At 55.8% G+C, this 10576-nt stretch overlaps 2 protein-coding genes across 5 annotated transcripts in view; one reads left to right on the forward strand and one right to left on the reverse strand.

The window, feature by feature from the left end:
- Scn8a (sodium voltage-gated channel alpha subunit 8) overlaps window positions 1-3559 on the forward strand; it is a 182578-nt gene extending 179019 nt beyond the window's left edge. For all 4 annotated transcript variants that reach the window (XM_076556863.1, XM_076556860.1, XM_076556862.1 and 1 more), the window contains one exon: window positions 141-3559. In XM_076556863.1, coding sequence (XP_076412978.1) covers window positions 141-1288 — 1148 coding nt within the window. In that variant the 3' untranslated portion in view covers window positions 1289-3559. The remainder of the gene's footprint in view (window positions 1-140) is intronic.
- Window positions 3560-6742: 3183 nt separating this feature from the next.
- On the reverse strand, window positions 6743-8581 carry Tmdd1 (transmembrane and death domain 1). Its single transcript, XM_076556864.1, has one exon. The coding sequence runs from the start codon at window positions 7781-7783 to the stop codon at window positions 6890-6892; it is 894 nt and encodes a 297-aa protein (XP_076412979.1). The 5' UTR covers window positions 7784-8581; the 3' UTR covers window positions 6743-6889.
- Window positions 8582-10576: the final 1995 nt, after the last annotated feature.

A 10576-nucleotide genomic window follows, 5' to 3' on the forward strand; every position in this document is an offset into this window, starting at 1 on the left:
TTATTTTAGTTTGAGGGTTCAGCTCCAGTCAAAGGCACTCATTTTATATGCCCTTTGAACTTCTACGTTTCATAATGCCAGGTAAGAGGAGGGAAGGGTGTCTCTGTCCTCCGTAACGGCGTCCTCTGTTCCTCCTTTAGGAATGTTCCTGGCTGATATCATTGAGAAATACTTTGTTTCCCCAACCCTGTTCCGAGTCATCCGATTGGCCCGCATCGGGCGCATCTTGCGTCTGATCAAAGGCGCCAAAGGGATTCGCACCCTGCTCTTTGCCTTAATGATGTCATTGCCTGCCCTGTTCAACATTGGCCTTCTGCTCTTCCTGGTCATGTTCATCTTCTCCATCTTTGGGATGTCCAACTTCGCATACGTCAAGCACGAGGCTGGAATTGACGACATGTTCAACTTTGAGACGTTTGGCAACAGCATGATCTGCCTGTTTCAGATCACGACCTCGGCTGGGTGGGACGGCCTGCTGCTGCCGATCCTGAACCGGCCCCCCGACTGCAGCCTGGACAAGGAACACCCAGGCAGCGGCTTCAAAGGGGACTGCGGGAACCCCTCCGTGGGCATCTTCTTCTTTGTCAGCTACATCATCATCTCCTTCCTGATCGTGGTGAACATGTACATCGCCATCATCTTGGAGAACTTCAGTGTAGCCACAGAGGAGAGCGCTGACCCACTGAGCGAGGACGACTTTGAGACTTTCTACGAGATCTGGGAGAAGTTCGACCCCGACGCCACCCAGTTCATCGAGTACTGTAAGCTGGCCGACTTCGCCGACGCCCTGGAGCATCCTCTCCGCGTGCCCAAGCCCAACACCATCGAGCTCATCGCCATGGACCTGCCCATGGTCAGCGGAGACCGCATCCACTGCTTGGACATCCTCTTCGCCTTCACCAAGCGGGTCCTGGGAGACAGCGGGGAGCTGGACATCCTGCGGCAGCAGATGGAGGAGCGGTTCGTGGCGTCCAACCCTTCCAAAGTGTCTTACGAGCCCATCACAACCACCCTGCGGCGCAAGCAGGAGGAGGTGTCGGCCGTGGTCCTGCAGCGTGCCTACCGGGGACACCTGGCTCGGAGGGGCTTCATCTGCAGAAAGATCACCTCCAACAAGCTGGAGAACGGAGGCACACACCCGGAGAAGAGGGGGAGCACCCCGTCCACGGCCTCCCTCCCCTCCTACGACAGCGTGACGAAACCCGACAAGGAGAAGCAGCAGCGGGCGGAGGAAGGGAGAAGGGAAAGAGCCAAGAGGCGAAAAGAGGTCCGGGAGTCCAAGTGTTAGAGACAGCGAGGAGGGACGCGTACACCCGCTTAGCCCTGGCCCGCGAAAGCCTGTTTACAGACTCCCGAATCTCACGGGTGCAGAGCAGCTGTGGAGACGCTGGACCGGAAGACCCATACCAAACGTAGTCTGCTTACACGGGACACGGTCGGTCGCATCTGGAGCAGTGACCTGCCAAGGGCAAAGGACCCTGCTCCCTGGACTCAAGATTTTCTATCGCTTGGGCAGGTGGTTACTGCATGTTCCACACTCAGTCAATGCAACTTAGGACTACACTAACAGGCTACAGAGCAGAGGCGGCTGCCGTCGCAGCCAAATGGATTTTATTTTTTCATTTGTTGATTCTCAGAAGCAGAAAGCATCACTTTAAAAGTTTGTTTGTTCATGCAAACAATATTTGCATTCTTACATTAGTTAAGCTAAGCAGCAAAGAGAAACACCACACACACACACACACACTCACACACACACTCACACACATTCAGCCTATGTCACTAATTTGTCTGTTTTCTTTGACATAAGCAGCATCTTCTCCACATGGGCGTCACGTGGTTTGGAGATGGGTGGGGGAAACAATCAGGTTTTTTCAGGCTGAGGAGGACTTGCTCAGGCCAATTCCAAATATTGTGCTCGTTCAATGCGTAGAAATGATTTGCATGATGGCATGCCGTGATCAGAAGTCATGCATGAGATCCATACACCACAAGACACTATTAATCCTGTCCCCTGCACTGGGTCAGCCTTTGGACAGGACCCAGCCCTGCACCGTTCACTGTATTTGGAGAAATGGTAAGAGTTCCATACCGGCTGCAATTCTTTCTGAGTTCTTAGAAGTCTTTCATACACCTCTGGGTAGGGAAACATAATTAACCAATTGACCACCACCACCACCACCAACAGAAACAATCCAACCCAACAAGCAGATGGATCCGTTGTGTGTACATGTTTAACAGACATCTTAACATACAGCCATTGTTGCACATTTTGCAAGGTAAACTATCTAATGCTGCTCTGTCCAGTTCCTGGGGAGACTTTGGCCCCGAATGGCTTGTACTATTAATGTCACTGTAAAACCAAATCCTAGGGCTAAAAAAACAAATAGGAAAAGAGTTCATTTGTATCTTGCAATATTCTAACGATTGTTTAGCCTTCATCCTGGAGAACTGTCACTGGGGTAGAGATACAAGTGCTATTCCAAGTAGCACGTATCTCTAGGAGGCCTTTGGGGGACTTACAGAAACCTTTCTTTGGGGATTATGGGGTGCTCACTTCATTCGGTGTCATGTCTGTCTGCATTATGGCTTTTCTCAGGCTCAGGGAGATGTGGAAAGGGGTTCAGGGGTTCTGAACCCGCAGAGGGATTCACATGCTCCATCTGCTGGTCCTTCCTGCCTCCATCACCTCCTCCAACCAGCAGGGCTGCCCTTCCCAGCCGTCCAGGGCTGGGTAAGGGCAGCAGTGTTGCTTGGGGTATGGCTGCGGGCTCTTCCGTTCATGGTCTTCAGATGACCGTAACTAGCAGGACCTGAGGTAGAGGTGGGGCCGCTCTGGACCGAGCCCGCTTGGTCCTGTCACTGCGCTGGCTTTTGTGAGAAAGGGACTTGAGTCATCCTCTCGGGTGTTGCGGCTTCCCTGGCATTTCCTCTCTGCCCACCTTGCTTTCTGCTTAGTGGCCTGACCACTGTCGTCAGGGGATGACTTCTGGGAGAGCGCCATGGCTTCCATCCCATCTCCTGCTCTGCAGAAGCCAGCTCTTAGTCCAGGGTGTCTCCCCTGAACACAAGGCTTCAAAGCCAAGATGCTGCACTTGAGTGTTAGAAAGTCTCTGGGAACCAAGTCAGCACTGTCCTTCCTGAGCACAGGGCGGAGGGAAGGACGCGAGCAGTCCACCACTAGACCCGTCAGGCCAGTCTGCCCTGCCTGCGGTGGCAGCACTTTGGATGTGACCTCACAGTCCCCTTGACTAGTTTCGCATAGAACAAACCACAGCCAGCCGGTGAGCAGAGCTTCCTCTGGTGGGACCGGTAGACACTGTCCTGCTGTCCTAAGCGTGCCGAGACCTGCTCGGGAAGTGTGGCCAGGCCACTGCTGCTAGGACGAATGTAGAGAACCACGTACAGGCGCGTGACGTCGTAAACAGCACAAAACAGAAGCTGACGTGTGTGGTTATTCTTTTTAAGAGAATTATAAATACTGTAATATATAATTTTATTTTATTGGCATGCCTTTTGTAAATACAAATTACTAACTTATTAAATAGGAAATGGCTTCTGGCTTATGCCATTGTCATGTTTATTTTTATTTTTTATACTTTCCTTTCTTCTTAGAACTAGATGCTGTCAGCCAATGTACACCCCAACCAGACAGACAGACAAAAAATTTTTTATTGCTAATGGTCTTTTCCAAAACAACAAAAAAATATATATTTTTGTTCCAATGTGCAATAAATTCTAACCACTTCTATGCAAGATTTGGCTAAACTTAATCATTGTTCTTAGATCTTGAGATGGGCAACAGCTATTTGATCTTGCTAGGAACACCAAGCGCCATGCTAGGAATGTCCTTAAGCTGCTAGAGCCTAGATCTGACCCTCCTGACCCAGCCCAGCAGGCCGCCGCCTCCCTCCCTCCCTCCCTCCCTCGCTGCCTCCCTGCCTCCCTCCCTTGGGATCTCACACCTCCGCCCACTGATTAGACCTCCCCACCTGTTGCCCGTCCCCCTCCTTCCCTGCACCTGGCCACTCCCCCCTCCCTCGCTCTCCCTCCATCCTGCTCCACACTTCTTGTGAACCACACCATCACCAGCAGTTCACACCCGCAGTTAACAGGCATCGAACCTAAAGAATCGGTCGGCTATGGCAGTTCTGGGTTGGTTCCGTTTTGTTTTGTTCCGTGTCCTCACAGAGTGAGCAAGTGGCGACGCTTTGCCAGATATTCACGAAGCCCACCAATCAAAGAGCAGCAGCAGCCAGTACCACTGCACATATATATATATATATAGATATATAAATATAAATATTTATTTTTTTGTAGCCGGGTCCTTGGTGCAGTATTTATATTCCACGATCCTCCTTTAAAAATAAAAATAAAAAGGACAAAAAGCAAAAAGTCATGTGATGCTGTTCATTTAAAACGCAGAGCCAAAGGCCCTGAGCGGGAGCCGCCCTGACTGCTGGTTACACCGTGAAAACACTCTGCTCTTCCTTAACTTCCCTGTGGCTTAGGGTGAGGAGACTGGGAAGCCGAGCCGAGGGTGAGAGCCAGAGTGGCCTGCTCGCCATCACTTACGCATTTGAAGCTGTGGGCAGAGAGATACAAGCTCCCTGGCAGGGTCCCCGGCGCTACCGAGCCCAAAGGGCTTCTTTCACTTGATCTCCACAACCAGTGTAAACTGTACAAGATCAGTAGAGTGCTAGTGAATGCATGGAGGCCAGCGCTGCGCTAAATGAGACGTGATTTCAAAGCAGTCAATTACTATAAGCCAAAAGGAAACCAAATAAAAATGGCCCTTTTTACCACACAAGGGAAGCCTGTCTCGGTGTGTGTCTGTTGTCTGACTTGCCCATTCTCGAGTTCTGGAAGGGGTCTGGGAACTGGGAGCCTGGAGCATTTGGGAAGAGGAGAGAGGAACCAGAGCCTCCCAATTCTGGCTAAGTAGAGACTGCAGAGAACAGCCAGGTCCCGACCCCCAGGTCGCTGCTGCCGGTTGCATGTGGCATTACCCCTTAGGCTGGACCCCTCCCTCAGCTGCCTGACCCAGCAGAGCCCCCAGAGATGACCTCAGCCACCCCAGCTGGACTGGCCTAACTTCTGCCTCGTTCGTGGAAATGATTTAAGAAAATACTACCCCGTCCCCCAAAGCTAGCGCAAGGCGAGCAGCTTCCGCTCCGCTAGCGAGCGCTGGGCCCTGCCCTTCATCCACTCCCATAACCAGACCAGCAGACTGGGGCCGTCCCCTTCACGTGTGTGCAGGGGCGGGGACACCCCTCTCCAGGCCGTGTCTCCTGGTCTGGGGACACTCAGGAGGTCTTGAAGTGCCCACTCTGCCTGGAGAGATTGGCTGGTAGGTCAGTCCCCACCTTGTCCTCAGCCCCAGCCTCCAGGCCTTCTGTGGAGGGTTCGGACTTAGTGACTTGATTCCTGGGCATCCGCCGGAACGATGCCTCTTTCTTTTCTCAGACGTTGCCCAAAGTTTTGCAAAAAGCTTCGTTCATTTTCAGGTACTCCCCCACCCCCTAGAGAATCAGCTGCCGGCCAGTCAGTGGGGGGCAGGGGGCGTCGGGAAAAGAGGAAGTCTGGATGTGAGGCCAAGACTTGCACTGGGCTAGTGCTAATTGGATCCTCTTCTCAAGGCTTCCTCCATCAAAACACTCCTGAGGCGCCCCTGCCCCCACCCCTGCCCCTGCCCCTGCCCCTGTTTGCTGTACATAGAGGCTAAGTGGGGCGAAGTGGGCAGGTGTGCACATGTGGTGTGTGTGTGTGTGTGTGTGTGTGTGTGTGTGTATGAAGAATGTACATAGGTAAAGGGGAGCGTGGTCCAGTGGTTCCAGAAGAGGGACAGAACTGTGTTCCATCCCTAGCTTGACCACTGGCTCGCTGTGTGGCCTTGGGCAAGTCACTTAACCTCTCTGTGCCTCAGTTTCCCCATCTGTAAAATGGGGGTAATAATACTGACCTACCTCACAGGGGTGTTGTGAGGCTTTAACTAGGTGTTTTGTAAAGCGATCTGAGATACAGAGACCAAGGCGCCAGGGAAGGGCAAAGCATACTGTGGACTTGAGGAAGATGAACTAGTACCATAAACGCTGCTATTCTGAGAGCCATTTTAAACTGCACTGCTCCAGCCCATCCCCGCTTCTCATCACCAGGACAGCAGGTCGAGAAATGTCTTTCCTTGCACTTGCTTCTGGGGTTCGTGATTCTTACAATTTTCCCCCTTGCTGTATCTCCTTCCTTCCCCGCCTCGACTCGTCCCCGTTGTTTATGCGGAAATGGCAGAAATGCTTGAGAAACGAGAATGTATAAGCGGATTGGAAGTTTATAGTCTGAATTTTCAATTTTACTTTGTACTGTACATCTTTTTACTTTAGAATTTGCAATAAAGGGTTACGTCAATCTTGTTTTCAACTCTCCTCTTGGACTGGCTTGTCATTCTGTCGCGGCTTTCGCCCCAAGCCCCTGGCCTTAGGATGCCGCCTGCGGGTTCCCCAGGGCTTGGCTCATCCTTCGGAGGTGGACGGGGGAGGTGCCAGGTTCCCGCTGGGCCTTCCAGAGGAGTGGCGAGGCACACCCCAGCGGGGCCCCAGCTCCTTACTGCACCCGCACCGCCTCTGGGGCGCAGACTGGCCAGTCGGCTCTGGGTTCAAGAGTCCCCACCGCGCCCCTTACGGAGTGGTGAGCAGCTTCCTGGCACGGAATGCATACAAGAGTGTGTCCAAAAGCGTGGCTCGGCGGGCGGACGCTGGGTAGCGCTGGAGACCCCTGGCCGGCTCCCGAGGCCCACGACGCCCGTTTCCATCCACTCGGCGACAGACTGCGCCCTCCACGGCCTTTGGAAAATTTATAGTGGGGCGGCTGCTGTGGGGGCGCTGCTGGGGGGGATTCACAGTGGCAGGCCGTGGGGGGAGGGTCCCTGCGGCGTCCAGGCCGGGGGCAGGAGCGGCTCTGCTTCCCAGCCGCAGGGCGCGGGGGCCGGCCTGGGCGGGCCGGGGGCGCAAGGCCGCGCGGGGTCGCCGTCGCCGCCGGTGATCCACAGCGTGAGCACAGTGATCATCGCCCCGGTGCCCAGTGCGCCCACGAAGCCCGCAAGGAGGCCGAGCGCCAGCGGCCCGACCCAGGCTGCTGGGCTCCGCGTGTACGGGGGCTGCGGCAGGCGCTCCACGATCAGCTCGAGATCGTCCCAGGAGGGCACGGACACCGCGGAGCGACGTTCGCGCGGGGCCGGAGCCGGGGCCGGGGCCGGGGCCGGGGCGGGGGCCGGGGCCACCGGCGGCTGCACGTAGTTCGCACCCGACCTGCGCAGCTGCAACGTCGCCTGCTGGTGGAGGTTCTTGGCCAGCTCCCGCGCCACGTCCGGGCGGCCGCTGCGCCGTAGGGCCCGGGCCACGCGGTCCCACGACAGGGCGGGGGCCTTGGCGGCCAACCAGGACGCCAGCGCCTCGCGGCAGCCGTCGAACACCTCGCCGGACCCGGCTGGCGCGCCCTCCGGTCCCTCCGACGGCTGCCCGGCTGCCGCCCGCCGCCGTTGCCCCACGGTGTCCTGCGCTCCAGGAGAGGCTGTGGGCGGCTTGGGCCGGGCCAGCCAGTCCTCAGATAGCCGGGCGAACTCGGCGTCCACGTCGGGCTCGGGCGCCTCGAGGAGCGATCGGAAGTGGCTGCACTCCTCCGGGGTCAGCAGCTCCGACAGGCGGACGGCCGCGTGAGGGCCCATGGCGTCCAGCGCGCCCGCGGGGGCCAGCGCCCGGTTGCAGAGCGCCAGGACCAGCGCCCACGCCATGGCTCGGCTTGAGGGAGGGCTTCCGAATGCCGCGAGGCTGGGGATTGTGGCGGCGCAGAGGCGAGGGACATTCGTGGAACGCGGACGTTCCTGCCGAGAGAAGTCAGCCACCGCGCGGGGGCCACAGAGCTGAACGCTGAGTCTAGGGGAAAGCGGCTCCTAGCAGCCCCCGGTGGAGGGCGGGGATTGGGTGGCAGTCTGGGTCTTATATTCAAAGGCCTAATCTAAACCCACTGAAACCCTAGTCTAATTCATTTGTTATCCTTCGACTTCTATCAGAAGCGCTGGACGAGCTGCAGCCAAGGTCCAGATTCTCGCGGCATGCTCCCACGTCTGCTAGATTAAACCCTCATCTTCTCCCATCCCCACACACTGGACCCCCCACTTACCTAACACATCTGTTCCCAAGGTGGCTTGACTGTGATTTGGCCCCACAGTCCCGCAATTCGGCTTCCATGGTGGACCCTGCTATCTCATGCCCTGGGGGAGCCACACACATCATAGCCCCGTCTCTAAGTATCCCCCACACACACCATCACGCCTAACACACTGCAGCTAGACCTTTTTACTGCCTCACCCATGAGACTGAGGTCCCCGCGTTGCCCCGATAGTGACCAGTGTATTCAGCAGAGGTTTGTGGACTCAGTGTGTGAATTTTTGCGAAGCAGGCCCCTGTCCACAGCCACCTGTCCACCTACATGCAGAGGCTTGAGGGTAGCTTGGGGTCCCGCCTGACTCCCCCAACCTCAGGTGTCCCCACTCCTGTCCCCATTTTATGCTCTTGTAACAAACATGAACGATGTCAACAATGCCCTCTCCAGTCTCCGTGTTTTGCTGACCCCTACCCCTCCTACCTGGGAAGGTTCCTGACTTGTCGCTTGTGGGTACTCCCCCCCCCCCACCGTGTGTCTGTGTGTGGTGTGGGGACACCTGTATGTAAACTAGTACAGGCCTGAGGCTGATGGGCTCCATCACTCTGCCTTATCCACCAAATCAGGGTCTCAGTTGAAGCCACTGACAGGGTTAATCCAGCTAGCCATCTTACTCTGAGAGAAGCCCTACTTCAGCCTTCCAAAGGCTGGAATTACAGGTGAGCTGCCATATCCACCCAGCATTTCCACGGGTGCTGGGGATCCAGACTCTGGTCTCCACATCTGCATGGTAGGCACTGTCTGCTGAGACATCTCTCCAGCCCTCGTGGGCACTCCCCCCCCCCTTGTTTTTTAAGACAGGGTTTGTCTGTGTAGCCTTAGCTGTCCTGGAACTCACTCTGTAGACCAGGTTGGCCTTGAACTCACAGAGATCCACCTGCCTCTGCCTCCTGAGTGCTGGGATTAAAGGCGTGCACCACCACCACCTGGCTCCCCTTGGGCATTCTTCATTGGACCACTCTTCTAGAAATACCAGGGTCTACTCAACAGAAGTGCCCGGTGACTGCATCAAAACCAGACAACTGTGCCAGCTGCGGGGATCCACCCTCTCCCAGCACTCTTCCCTGCTTCTTATAGTTATGTATTTATATGGTCTGCTTGGAAGCCTGTTCCCGCTATGGGTTCCCAGGGGTGTCCTTGCAAGCTTGGTTCTATTCAGCACCCCACAATGACATCATTCAATGATAACTGGAGGAGGGCACATCTGGACCGCCAACGACCCAAAGGCAGGAATAGTCAACTTGTCTCTCCGGAGGCTGCTTCTGGCTTTGCCTCCTGCGCACAGAGTGAGAGGGAGCCCAGCACACTTCCCCTTGGCCTGCGGCAGGCAAAGCCCCGGGACAGCAGTGGGTCCCAGCCTCTCCACAGAGCTCCCGGTGCCCCGAGTTTTCCCATCTCTCGGTCTATCGTGAGCTGTCGGAGATAACCAGGACTGAAAGAAGGTGAGGAAACGGACAAAGGCCTTCCTGTGGCCCGAAACACTGGGCTTTGGATGTCTCCACCCCTTGCCCTCTACCGTGTGGAAGACAAGTATGACCCTCACCTCAACCAGGGCTGTGGGCATCCTCCTGAGGGCCTCTCTTCAGCTCCCTTCATCCTCCAACATGTTCACACTGCGCTGCTCCTCGTACTTCAGAGACGAGGGCTACAGTGACAGCCGGGAAGGATTTTTAAGTGACCGCAGGCCAGCAATGGACAAACGCTGGCATGGAGTGAACAGCAATGTCCCATTACTTTTCGCCGAAGAAACAGAAACCCAGAGCCACAGCCAGGGTAGCCAACCTGGGTAGCCACCCCTCCCCACATCCCACTACCCCCAAGAAATCCTCCGAATACCACACGTCATAACTTTAATACTGTGTAATATTTTCTCTTAAAATACAGTCTCTTCTGAGGTAGACAGACCACAACTGCAGAGCATTATCAGACAGGAGATAAATATGTCCATGTACAACACACAGCAAAATGAGGTAGAAATGGTCACAGCTGAAGGACAGGATCCCAACCCAACCTTGGTGGAGGGAGTGGACGGCCGGACGGCCTGTGTGCCCTCCCCGGCCGGGCACGCTGCCCCTCCCACGCTCCACCCCTGGATTCTTTGGTATGCCCCCAACATTGCTAGAGCTGGACCCACCCTGCCATCCTGCCCCGTGCTCATGAGGTAGGTGCTGCAGCTGGGGGCTGTCTTCGTGTGCAAAGCTTCCAAACCTGGGAACACAAAGAGCCCAGCAAAGGACGTGGAGGGACCCTGGGGATTGGCCCACGAACTACCCAGTCCCCTAGAGGTGCTGCTGCTTGAAGGGACAGCTGGGTCCCCAACTCCACTGCCCTAACCCCTCTACCCCACCCCCACCCCCAGACC

This window comes from Peromyscus maniculatus, chromosome 20 (genome assembly GCF_049852395.1).
Source record: "Peromyscus maniculatus bairdii isolate BWxNUB_F1_BW_parent chromosome 20, HU_Pman_BW_mat_3.1, whole genome shotgun sequence".
Classification (NCBI taxonomy): Eukaryota; Metazoa; Chordata; class Mammalia; order Rodentia; family Cricetidae; genus Peromyscus; species Peromyscus maniculatus.